The sequence below is a fragment of the Elephas maximus genome, chromosome 5 (genome assembly GCF_024166365.1).
Source record: "Elephas maximus indicus isolate mEleMax1 chromosome 5, mEleMax1 primary haplotype, whole genome shotgun sequence".
In the NCBI taxonomy this organism is placed as follows: Eukaryota; Metazoa; Chordata; class Mammalia; order Proboscidea; family Elephantidae; genus Elephas; species Elephas maximus.
Genome location: NC_064823.1, coordinates 40,797,724 through 40,811,315, shown reverse-complemented (window position 1 = coordinate 40,811,315; position 13,592 = coordinate 40,797,724). Strand labels below are relative to the sequence as shown.

The window sequence follows — 13,592 nt, the reverse complement described above, 5'->3', positions numbered from 1 at the left end:
ATGCATAGAGGGTGTATTAAAATGCCCAAAGGTCACTCAGTTCCTGTGTGGTGAAATCAGGATTTGAACCTAACCACACTGGCTCCTGAGACCACGGGCCTAACCACCACACACAATACCATAGTGAATACTCATCACTATACTTATGAAAAACTGAAAAACAAATTCAATTGATAGTGGAGTCCAAGAATACATTAGAAAGTCAGAGAGACTAATCCCTCTCTGCCCACAATGAACAAGATAAACCCAGCCAACAGCCTACCTTCTTTTCTCTCTCCCTTCCTCCCTGAAGCTACTGACCTACAGGCTATTTGTAAAGATAACGAAGTTCTTTCTATCGATTTAGATGATGATGTAAGACACATTTCCATTTCATATCCTAAATTAGTGGCTAGATCTGCTCCCAACCATGGAAAGCTGGCATATCAGAGGTGACAGAAAATCGTCATGGAGAAGAGATTGTTTGCAACTAGATGCCCTGAACAAAAGGCTAATATCCTTAATATATTCCAAGTGTAAACAAATAGCTCATTAGGAAAGAACAGGCACAGATAAATTCACAAGAGCAAATTAAGAGTGTTTTCTTTCTTGCATCTTCACATTTTTAAATGTTTTCATTTCTTTTTAATATTTCTTCAGACTTAGGAAGGGAATTTAAATCTATAAAACAAAGCTAAAAAAAAAAGTACTCCTTAATTCTTCATATTGTCCCAGGTGATCTCCAAAAACAGGGATATCCCCAACCCACACATTTTTTTTTTTCTTTTCTTTTCTTTTCAGTCAACAAGGGGAGGCCGTTTACCAGTAGCTACTAAAATCTGCCCCTAGGAGAACCTGGCTTGAAGGCAGGCAGCACTGGGTGGATTTTTCAGCTGCAACGAAAAGAAGCTCCCAGAATACAGAACCAAGCTGAGTGTATGATATTAATATCACAGAAAGGCAGACAAAAAACATTTTCTAGGCCAAAGCTTTAAAAGAAAATTCGCAAATCTGTTGTGTCATGGGTTTGTTTTAGATGAAATTGTAAATATTTTATGACAGAAGCATCCTTAAAGGTGACTTGACTTTCTGCAATTATAAAAGTGTTGATAAGAGCTGCCCCATAGGCTTTCCAAGGCTGTAAATCTCTATGGAAGCAGACTGCCATCTCTCTCTCCTACAGAACGGCTGGTGTGTTCAAACTGTGACTTTTCAGTTAGCAGCTGAGCGCTTAACTACTGTACCATCAGGGCTCCACCCAAGTGATATTCAGAAAATAATAATTCTTCATGATTATTTTTCTACACAGTTTAACATTCATTATGCCCAGCAATGCAAATAGGTGTTTTTTTTGTAATTATGCTGGCAAATGGTGAACATATACAATCTTGCAACAACAATAATAATCAACAATAATTCGTGAGTAGATACATAGGCAAGTATGTATGCTAAATAGGTGTGGGGGTTGTATGGGAGTACACCTGCTTGCATATATAGATGTGACTGTGGATATTTCTGCATATGTATTTGTAAATGCTGCATGTATACTCATACATATAAGAGCACATAGGAGGTGTGTGCTCTTAGACATCGGGACTAAACTACTGGGCTTGGAGGCTAAGGACCATAAGTCTCAGGGGACATCTAGGTCAATTGGCAAAACACAGTTCATTAAGATAATATTCTACATCCTAGTCTGGGGAATAGCATCTCGGGTCTTAAAAGCTTGTGAGTGGCCATCTAAGAAGCATCTATTGGTCTCTTCCCTCCTCAAGAAAAGAAGAATGAAGAAAAATGAAGACTCAAGGAAGCAATTAGTCCAAAGGACTAATGGCCCACATGAACCACAGCCTCCTCTAACCTGAGACCAGAAGAACTAGATAGTGCCCAGCTACTACAACTGACCACTCTAACCACAATGGAAGGTCCTGGTTAGAACAGGTAAAAAATGAACAAAGTTCAAATTAAAAACAAAAAACCAAACATACTGGTCTGATCGAGACTGGAGGAACCCCTTAGATTATTCCCTAAGACAACCTACTAACTTGAAAGTGAAGACACTTCCAAAAGTCTCCTTTCAGCCAAATCATAGACGAGCCTACAAAATAAACAATGAAGAACGTGCTCCTTACAATCAACCACATTAGACCAAAAGGGCAACTTTTGCCCAAAACCAAAGATGAGAAGGCAGGGAGCAACAGGGAAACCGGATGAATGGAAACAAGGAACCCAGGGAGGAAATGGGGAGCGTGCTCACACGTTGTAGAGATTGCACCCAATGTCAATGAACAATTTGTGCCTGAATTATTGATTGGAAAACTAATTTGCACTGTAAACTTTCACCTAAAGCACAATAAAATGTACAAAAACAAAAATTATAGGTACTTTATGTGCTTACAGTGCTAGCAAGTTTTCATTGTTTTATTGATTGTCACACTCCATATTCAAATACAGGGATGATTAAGGCCTGGTGGTCCTGCCCATTCAGGTCTCGGTCAGGCCTGGAACTCATTTTCCTCTTCTAATCCCTGTATGAGCCCTGGTGGCGCAGTGGTTAAGAGCTCAGCTGCTACCAAAAAAGGTCAGCAGTTTGAATCCACCAGCTATTCCTTGGAAACCCTATGGGGTAGTTTTACAGCACATTTTAGAGGAGTATCTTTAACTCAGCAGGATAATCTAATAGCAAAAAATAGACAAGAAATGATCCTTAATGAAATATCAGTTTTCATTTTTTAAAAAAGCCACTCTTTACATATGTATGTTTGTGTGTGTACATATATATTTACCATGCATTTTCACTGAACTTTTGATGATCTTAGAACTATTTAGTATACTGTCCATTAAGAGAAAAGTTAAGTAGTTAATTTGATGAATTGATCCCGTATTTCTAGAAAATGTTTATGCTGTTGTTTGTTTTTCAAGTATACTATCTTTAAACCTCTGACTTCCTCTACATACTCTACGAAGTATTACTTCAATTATTTAGTTAAATAAATAGTTGGTATTAAACTATTCTAAAGATGTACATATTGACCACTAAGGAATTAATAATATTCATTAATAATATAGCATGATTACTTTCTTTCATTGTAAAGGTTTGTTTTATCCTGGATCAATATATGTATGCCTTATTTTCTACTTCCACAGCTTTAAAGGAACATCTCCCTAATATGTCAACAACTCTATTCTAAATTTATCGGCACTATTTTTTAACATTCTCAACCTGTCAAATAATCTGTCAATTCTTATTTATTTATTTATTTTCTTTTTTCTGAATACTTCTGTTGTATAGTCCTATTCTCCTGGGCCAGTCTGAGGAGCTATCCTTTTCTCATTCACCCTGTGTTATAATTTGTTAATGGAGCCCTGGCACCGCAATGGTTAACCACTCCGTTAACTGGGCTGTTAACTGGGTTGGTTTTGAACCAACCCAGTGGCCCTGTGCGAGAAAGATCTGGCGATTTGCTTGGGTAAAGATTACAGCTAAGAGAACCCTATAGGGCAGTTCTACTCCATCACATGGGGCCTCTATGAGTCGAAAATTAACTTGATGGCACCCAGCAACAACACCACCCTTTGTCAGGTGAGGCATTGGTGGTTTGGTGGTAGAACCTCTGCCTTCAACGTAGGAGAGCTGGGTCCAATTCCCAGCCAATGGGCCTCATGTGCAGCCACCTCCCATCTGTAAGTGGTGGCTTGTCTGTGGCTATGATGCTGAAAAGTTTTCTGAAGATTTTTCAGACTAAGCTGGACTAGGAAGAAAGGCCTGGTGATCTATTTCCAAAAATCAACCAGTAAAAATCCTATGTATCATACAGTTCGATCACACCAGTCTGATTTGCAACTGATCACAGGAACAAGGCAGGACCGGACAGTGTTTCGTTCCATTGTGCATGTGTCAGAGGCTAATAACAACAGTTCACTTAAAAAAAAAAAAAAAAATTTTTTTTTTTTTTTTTAAGCCCTTGCAAAATGTCAGGCCGATAATTCAGTCTCAAAATTCAAAGGATCATTTAAAAATAGTAGTTCCAAGAAATTAAGGACTGTGCTAAAATATCTGAAGTTCATCTCTAAGAAAATGGGATTATACGTATTTCACTTAAAATATGTGATCAAAAATCTGATAAAAGATAGTAGGGATCCCCCTCCCCCAAATACATTATGTCAATGATACTTTCCTTATCGTATTGCAATTAGAAACCCTTTCTATAAAAACTTCAGAAAATTAAAATATGCATCTCTGAAGGACATAGAATAAAAGCATTAGGTCCCCAGGCCCTTTGATAGCCCAAGATTGGAACCATTCCTGAAACCAACTCTACAGACAGGCATTGGCCTGGACTATAAGATAGACAATAATGCTGGTGAGGAGTGAACTTCATGGCTCAAGTAGGCACAGGAGACTGTGTGGGTGATTCCCGGCTGGTGTCAAGATGAGAAGGAAAAGGGGGACAGAAGCTGGTTGAATGGACGCGGGGAATACAGGGTGGAGAGGAGGAATGTGCTGTCTCATTAAGGGGAGAGCAGCTGGGAGTGCACAGCAGGGTGCGTATGGCTTTTTGTATGAGACTGACTTGATTTGTAAACTTTCACCTCATGCACAATAAATAAATTAAAAAAAAAAGCATTAGAAGGATAAATGAGTGATTATCACACTAAAAGATATCACACAAAAGGTAAGTGTAAATCTTTTTCACTTGTCCATCTTTTTGAAAGGCAGGCTTAAAGTTAAATTTCAAAAAAAGTTCAGTGGGTCACTTAACAAAAGCCATCCTGAAAGTACTGGTGATTCCAATACACTAGGAATAAAGAACAACTTAAAAACCACGAATCCTCAATATACAAATGAGTTGCAATAAACACGGAAGTTTGAATTTAAGATTACTTACATGGCACTGTGCTTTAGGAAAAAGCTACAGCTGCTAATCAAAAAGGCTGGCAGTTCAAATGCACCAGTCGCTCCTTGGAAAACCCTATGGGTAGTTCTACTCTTTCCTATTGGGTCGCTATGAGTCGGAATTGACTCGAAGGCAATGGGTTTGGTTTGATGCCTTAGGATGATTCTTGGGTAACAAATTTAAATTACAAATTCTTATTTTGGACATTACACATTTGTACCTGCTCATAAATACACATACAAACAATAATCAGAGTACAGATAAAGCAGTGAAATTATGAGCCTTAAAATTTCAATAAAGCCATGTTACATTTCCATTCAGACTTCCTAGGATTACCAACAGAATTAAGATCTGCAGTACAGGTAACTTCTCTAGGTAAAATGACTGTGCTCGCCAAACAAAAGTAAGTAGAAAGCAAATGGCAGCAGGCTGATTTGAAGCTAGGACCTGGTACAAAACAAACCAACCAGTTGCCTTGGAGTAGATTTTGACTCATGGTAACCCCATATGAGCAGACCAGAATTTCACTCCACAGGGTTTTCAAGGCTGTGACTTTCAAGGCTAGGCCTTTCTTCCAAAGCAATCTGGGTAGCTTTGAACCGCCAACCTTTTGGTTCCTAGTGAAGCCCTGAACCGTTTGCACCACCCAGGGACTCCTTGTTGTTGCTATTGTGGGCAGTGGATCGGCTTTCCGACTCATAGCGACCCCATGTGACAGAGTAAAAGTGATACCTAGGGTTTTCTAGGCTGTGATCTTTACAGAGGCAGATCGCCAGGTCTTTCTCCCTTGGAGCCACTGGGTGATTTGAACTGCATTCTTTCGGTTAGCAGCCAAGTGTTTAACCATTTCGCCACTAGGGCTCCTTCTGGGGACTCCTAGGGGTGGATAAAGGTACTGAGCACAGGTAGAGAGCTGAGGCAAATTTTGTGTACTGATGTCTGGTTTTTATTAATAAAGAACAGCTCTGGTCACCTATATCCATAATGAAAAATCAAGACAATTTTTTGGATAATTGTCTCAGAAAATACTCAGAGCTCAAATATCCAGATCACTGAAGCGAAGCTGACTTCTAGAACTGCCTCAATAATGTCACATTCCTTCATTTTACTTCGCTGGCTAAAGGCTGATGAGGCAGTTATTTTGTGCCCTCTATTTTTTTTTATTTCTAAGGAGCCCTGGTAGCACAGTAGTTAAGCACTCAGCTGTTAACCAAAAGGCTGGTAGTTCAAACCTACCAGCTGCTCACCAGGAGAAAGATATGGCAATCTGCTTCCATAAAGATTACAGCCTTAGAAACTGTGTGGGGCAGTTCTACTGTCCTATAGGGTCGTTATGAGTCAGAATCGACCAGACGGCAAAGGGTTTGGTTTTTATGGTTTTATGTATTTCTAAGCTACCATCCCCCTCAACTGCCTAAAGTTGAAAGATGCTTCTTCTTTGAAGGAAGTATGCGAAGCAACTGTTGTATCTGGAGTGGACCGACTTTGGAATGAAATTCAGTGTGACTCTGACACCTTCAGACTTATCATCTCACATCAAGAACAACAAGCAAGATTCTCTAACCTTGATGCAGACCCCCAAAATCTCGTAAAAAGACCTGGGACTAGAGGAACCCCGGAGGCCACAGACCCCAGACTTCTGTTCCCCCAGGGCAGGAATCATTCTCAAAGCCAACTCCTCAGACAGGGATTGGACTGGAATAGGGAATGGAAAATGAGGCTGGTGAAGAACAAGTTTCTTGGATCAAGTAGGCACATGAGGCTATGTTGGCATCGCCCGTCTGGAGGGGAGATGAGAGGGCAGACGTGTCCAGAAGCTACCCAAACATACATGAGGAGAAAGAGGGGAGGGAAGTACTGTGCTATCTCATCAGAGGGAGAGCAATTAGGAGTGTATAGCAAGGTGTATGTAAATTTTTGTATGAGACTGACCTGATGTGTAAACTTTCCTTTAAAGCACAATAAAAAAAAAAAAAAAAAGATTCTCCAACCTTGAAATTTAACTTCTGATTTAACAAAAAGCAGAATGCGAAAATGCTGCCACAGTATATGATTTATAACTAATTTAAATATACAAGTGGATAATATAACCACAAAATAATTTGCACTGATCTGGTTTTCTTCCTTGGGAATCCTAAATAACCAAAGATTGTATGAATACTCATTGTTTTTTAAAAGATACATGAATATTCAAACCAAAGTTCCCACACATTTCATTACATTCTAGAATTATAACATAGATCACGTTATTTTTCTCTGTACATTTTCTCAGTCTTTTCATTCTTAACCTAGAGCATATTATGCCTATATTATGGTGCTTTCTAAAGTTTATTGAATGCCGTATTATGTTTCTCACACTTAGGACTTTTTGATCCTAAGGTTAATATGACCTGTAAGTCTCCTAAATTAGTGACAAGCAACATAATGAGTACAGTGTGGCCATAGTATTTTCCTAGACAGCTGGCCAAATTTGTATTTGCTGTAATGTCATCGATTAAATGAAACTCTGTGGCCTTTTCTGCTCCATAACTAGATTGTACTATTTCTCAGCCATCTTTCTCACAAATACATGCAGAAGGTCGCCAGGATTTCAGGGATCAATGCGAAGCAACTGTAGCTAAGGGAAAAACAATGTCCTAATACCCTGCCTGCATTTTAAAAGTTTAATGAAGATAGTTATATTTTCAGTAAAATACTAATATGGGTTTATATTGCTTTTTAATATTGAAATATTACTTTCTAAACCTTGTTATTTTCTAAACTTCACATATAAAAAAGAAAATATGAATGTATAATTCTCAAAAAATGATTCTTTAACTTTTTTCTTAGTAAAAAATAAGTTTGTGAATAAAAAGGTTTCCTCAGCCAGACCGTATTTAATTCTAAAAATTCTTACACTATCTTACTGACCATGTAATATAGAAGAAAAATTATAAAAATAAAATCCTTATATCCATCTCCACAGAGGGAGGAAAAAAAGTCAGAAGATACAAAGCATTGAAAGGCTAGATGTGTGGAACATGCCAGAGGAGCGGGGGAGGGTTTCATGAGGTTCTAGGCAAGCCCTTTAATGACGTCACCTCACATACATAATGTTACAGCAGTCAGCACAGGCCTCCTGGTTTCCTATTGGTGAATACCCTGTCAGCCGACATCAGAAGATAATCATCATTGGCCAGACAATTACAACTGGAGCAACTAGCATCCACTGCTGTTAACACAAACCTGGCAGGCTGCTGAAAGAGAAGGCAGAGCCCAGCTTCCCTTCTCACTCAATGAATTTTATGTCAACTTACCAATCACTAAGCAATTCTGCTCCCTTGCTAGCAGCACTTACAAACTAAGTCAACTATTAGTGAGAATAACAAGTAAAGGCCAGACATGTCATAAAAGAACAAAACATCTCTATTCTCAATGTTGTCAAATCACAAGGGCTTTTCCAGGTAAAACTGGAACTCAAAGCCCTCTGGAGCGAAAAGCAGACATTTTCTTCTCCCTCAGGATATGAACTCTCACCTGGTGATATTATCCTGGGTATTTTTAACTTGACATGTAGTTTCAAAATAAGGCTATTATTCTCCCAGGGGATATATTTATTACTTTGTATTTCAATTGCTCTTCTATTATATATGAAAGAATTTGTTAGGAAAGTAAAAAAGGTCTATAGTATTTACTTCATGTCTAAGCCAGTATGAATACAAGGTTATCATTCATTAAAACGGCAAAGAACTTGATAAACATGCCTCATTCCAACCCCACTCCAAAAACGGGGCTCCATTCCATTAATATTTGCTAAGGTAATGAATACGGATTATAGGGTTTGTTTAATAAAGTACCTTTAAGTCCTTTTAAATGATGATAGTTAGCACTAACAGTATACTGGCAAAACATCTCTCCTGGCCTTCCTCACGGTTCTTCAAAAGCCAACGGAGCTCATTTTTAAGAGGCAAGTTAAAATTCTCAAAATTAACAAGTTTTGTTTGAGGCTACCTCTAAGGTTTTTAAGGACAGCTGCAAATAAATCCCAAAAGGCAGAGTAGAAGATTCACAATAATGGCTTTTATTTTCCTCTAGACTTTTTTTTTTAAGTAATGTGTCTATGGAAAAGATGTGGTTTACTAAACTTTCCTTCCTAAGAGTTAAGGTCTAAGCCACGGTTATGGAGCTGTCTTCTGTTAACAAAAATAATTAAAAGAAAACGTTCATTTTCTTACATATCTGGTTCAAGGCTTTTAGGCTACTGGGTTGTTTTTTGTTTGGGGGAGGTTATAAAATTGGGGCCCCAGGATGCTGGAATAAGAGAAAAAAACAGAACAATTAGGTTCAGGAAAAGCTGCAAGCAAGGGGTAACAGCCAGCAGGGTTCTTTTATAGCAATATGCAAGCCAGGAAGAAGAAAATTAAGTCAACAAAGGGAAAAGAAGCTGGGGAAAACCCTAATAACTAAGAAACAGTATTCAAAACGAAGGGGAGGCCAAGTATGTTCAGCTTCAGGTATTAACAGGTAGTACTGGCAATAAAGAAAAAAATTTTTTTTTTTTTTTTTTATTTACTGGCAATAAAGTGGGAACCAATCACCATTTTAACTCACTGGACAAGCACTTTCTCAAGCACCTGTTATGTACAAGGTACTCTGCTGGGTGTTGTGAGGAACCAAAAGTGGAATGAGGCAAGAAATTTGCCTCTAAAGAGCTGATCTGGTAGAAGACAGAAACATGTATGCAAGTATTCATCTATATAAATAAAAGCCAAGAAAAAAACATTGCCAGAAGAAAGGTATAAAGAGCTCGGAGGAAAACAGTAGTAAGCTCAACAAGAAAAGATAAATTGACACATTTTTGCCATTTTCAGTCCCTTGAAAGCTAGGCCCTGTCTGGCTCAGTGAGTATTTGTTGAATGAATGTTGGGAAGAAGGCGGGAAACAGTACCTGGAAGGCACAGAAAGTGGCCTCAGAGAAAACACAAGTAAATAAGAGGCGGTATGGACCGCAGCAGTGCGAGGGAACACTGAGTGGGCCTCAGTCCTCCCAGCTAGAGGAAGTCGACTCCGGAAAGGCAGGTTCAACCAGGGAGCAGCAAGCTGGAGACATAGAGGACGTTAGAAAACGCAGAGCACACAGGGCTCTGGGGGAAGGAAGGGACGGGGAAAGAAGGAAGCTGTGTGGCGGCAGGATGTGTCAAACACCTGTAGAGAAGACCCGGCCCCACGGCTGGCACGTCTGGCGGCAACCGGGGCCGGCTGGCTTGGGCTACCATCCCCTCCCCGCCTTTAGTGCGACCCTCTACGCAGCAGGAGGAAGCGCATTTGTAGTAAGACCCATGGAGGTTTCCCGAAGTGCCAGCGGCCCTCAATGTTTAGTCTCCTTTGGGATCAAGCTTCGCGGTACACTACCACCTACGGACCCACAATCGGAGCTATCGGCAGGGGCGGCCTGAGCTGCGGACTTGCTCCGGGGAGGGGACTCGGCCCCTCATCCCGGAGGCCTGCCGCACTTTCCGGTCCTCCTGAGCGGCTCGCGTCCTCTTTAGCCTCCGGCTCTGGCCGGACACAACCATCAGCCGCCACCGCCCCGCCGCGTTCCCGGCCACGCCGCCGCCAGGATGAACGCGCCGTGTTCTCCGCGCCCGCCCACAAGCAGGCCGGGCCCCAGGCGGCGTGCGCAGCGCAGGAGGCGGGCTCAGCCCAGCTGCAGCCACAAATCGCCAGCGGGCCCGGGTCGGCCTGCCGGAGGTAGCGGCCGGGAGGCGGGAGCCGCGGCCGTGCTTCTGAGGCTTCTGGCTGGCTGCAGAAGGCGGGAGGAGAGGAAGTTGAACCTCCCGGCTCCGGGCGCGACACCCCCTCCTAAAGCATCAGCTCGCCTTAGCCTACCGCGCGCCGGCGTCTCGGGTTCCCCCATTGATGAGAAAGGGGAGGGAAAGCAGGTCTTGAGGGCACCCGGGCGCCGCGCGCTGGCGCACGCCGTGCGTGTAATGCCCGGCGCTCTGGCACCCCCTCGGCCAGACCCTCCTGTCGAGTCCCCCAACCCCGGGACTGACGGCCACTGCTCAGCTCCTGGGTGCGTTGGGTTTGCCTTTTACTGAACCAGCCAGTCCAGGGAGTGCGGGGAAAGGGAATGTTTCTGCCACAGCTCTATCTACAAGGAAGAAGCGAGACAAGCACACACTCCCATGTTAAATATTGCAAGGTGACACCGGATCGCCTCCCACACAAAGATTTTCAAAAGGATTGGCAGAGGGAATCCAGTAAACAGGAAAGATGCTTTCCCTGATGAGAACTTTTTCTGGGGAAGAGGACTCTGCGGACCGAGGTTTTTTCTTTTTCTTTTTTTTAATGTGCTTCAAATCCAATCAGCAGCTTCCCACTGAATTAGAAGTGTGTGAGTCTAAAGGCGTTACCGTGAAACAGAAACTTAATAATGGCGTGGCTCTACTCGCTCGGTTTCATTCATTTTTATTACGGCTTTCATCGTCCCTTCCTTTTCCCCCCGTCCCCCGGTCTCTTTCTAAAACCGGAAAGGGGTCCGAGAATGGAGGAATCGAGCTGGGGAGTGGCAGAGAGAGGAGGGCAGTGAAGTAGGAGAGCTGCAAGGAGAAAGGAAGGACACAAGGGATGGGGAGAGGGCGAGGACAAGAGTCGAGGGCGGTGGGCTGGAGAGGGTTAAGGGAGCCGGAGACCAGATCCTCCCTCCGCTGCCTTTCACACTCGGCTGTTGGGAGGCCGAGCAAGAAAATCCAAATCCAGATGAAAACGAGGTTTAGCCCAGGTAGGAAATCTGGACTGTCGCATCTCTCTCGCCTTCCCTGTCGCACTCTATGCACACATACGTTCTATGTTATATAAGCTATATTAAAAATGCATGTGTGGCGGCGGTTCACACAGGGACACCCACAGACCCGCACGCTTCCTGAAGCCCCAGGATCTACTGCACCCCAGGGACCCAGGAACTTAGGTATCGGCTCGCGCTGCTCGCCGATTCATCGCTCCATTCACGCCCAGAGAAGGAATACCGACATTAAAGCACACCAAAAAGACGCGCAGGGCTCCCGGGAACAGTATCACGCGAAAGCATCACCTACCAGTTTTCTTGCATCCATTGGATGGCTTCATTCTCGTTGAACTGCTTTTCGAATTCATATTCTTGTAAAGTCAACACTGACATGTTCATTGGGGCTGATCTTCGGAGTCGCTACGTGTTCTCTACACAAAATAAAATAATCTGTAAAGCGCTTGATTTCGAGGGTTCGCCTGTCTGCTTCTCCCACCCACCCCCCCTCGTCTTCCCCTCGCCGCTCGGTCTCAGGCGGCCGTTCTCTCTCCCAGCCTTCCTCAGCTACATCCAGGGTTGAGCATTGCCTGTGCCTCGGTTCGCTTCTTCTCCTCGGTCTGGGGCTCTCCTCCTCCCGGCGTCTGCATCCACGGTAGGAGGAAATGAATGCCTTGCGGTCTTAGTGCCCGCACGTTTGTCCATCACCCCTTTTACTCGTCTAGAGGGAAATCTCCTCCCCCTCATGCGACTGGAGAAATTAACCCTTTGAGAGGGAAAACTAGCACCAGCGCGACCTCTCCTGCCCAGGGGGGCAATTTTGTTTACAAGAAGGAGGCTGGGGGGGAGGGAAGGAGGGACGCGGGGAGGGAGGAAGTGGTCTAGAGATCATCTACACCCCCCAGTCCCAACCTCGTGGGCCGCCTCGCTCTGCCTTTGAATGAAGTTTCAGCTTGCGGGGCACAGCCTGCAGGCGTGCGGACCGCGGCTTGGAGAGTAGGCGATTGGGAAATAGTAAAAGCTGCCAGCTCTATCGCAAGAGAACTTTGGGCAAATTTGCCGAGAACGCATTTCCTACTTTCCACGCCCCCACTGTCCCCTCCCGGCCCCCACCTCCACTCTCTTCCCTGAGATCTGGCTTTGACTCACGCTAACCTGCGCTCCTTACCTGCGGACTGGGAACGCTGACAATGAAAAAAAAAAAAAAAAGACGATGAGGATAGTGGAAAGTCAAGACCTGCTACTGGCTGGTAGAGGGAGAAAGCGCCGGGAGAGGGGTCAGGAAGGTTTTTGTAAGGTGAGGGGGGAGAGTTAATGGAACCGAAACAAAGAGGGGGGAGGGGAGTTAGCAGATAGTAGAACTGGACCAACTGGTCCAATGCAAAAACTTTATTTGTATGCGTGAGTAATCTCCTTTTATTTATTGTCTGTGGAGGTGGAACAAAATAATGTTTGAGGAGAGGGTTAAATGCAATGTTGATCCCCTATTGAGCCCCCTAGCCTTACAGCAACCTTGTCCACGATTTAACCTCAGCTTCCAAACAGGACCCTCTTTTTTTTTTCCCCAGAGTGGAAAAGTATTTTCTGTTTGTTTATCCCTCCACCCATTCCCGCCCCCTCCAAAAGTTAAGAAATATGCGGTATGGGACAAGGAGGCATCTAATAATTTAATCTATTAGTTTGTTTGTAAACTTAAAAAAAAAAAAAAAACAACCAAACAAGGAACCTATACTTTAAAAAGTAGGTGGCAAGGATGGCGAGACTGTCTCACATACTTTGGACATGTTATCAGGAGGGATCAGTCCCTGGAGAAGGATATCGTGCTTGGTAAAGTAAAGGGTCAGTGGAAAAGAGGAAGACCCTCAATGAGATGGATTGACACAGTAGCTGCAACAATGGGGTCAAGCATAACACCATTGTGAGGGTGGTGCAGGACCTGGCAGTGTTTCCTT

The 13,592-nt window shown here is 43.1% G+C and overlaps 1 protein-coding gene across 4 annotated transcripts in view; it reads right to left on the bottom strand.

Moving 5' to 3' along the window:
* ELOVL6 (ELOVL fatty acid elongase 6) overlaps positions 1–12,702 on the bottom strand; it is a 176,954-nt gene extending 164,252 nt beyond the window's left edge. The window contains exons 1-2 of one of the 4 annotated variants that reach the window (XM_049885543.1): positions 12,553–12,702; positions 11,954–12,074 (exon numbers count right to left, since the gene is read on the bottom strand). In XM_049885543.1, the coding sequence (XP_049741500.1) occupies positions 11,954–12,042 (89 nt within the window). In that variant the 5' untranslated portion in view covers positions 12,043–12,074; positions 12,553–12,702. Of the gene's footprint in view, positions 1–11,953; positions 12,117–12,230; positions 12,429–12,552 lie in introns of those variants that run through there. The other 3 variants (XM_049885546.1, XM_049885541.1, XM_049885542.1) reach the window with 3 other exon arrangements.
* Between the last annotated feature and the right edge of the window lie 890 nt (positions 12,703–13,592).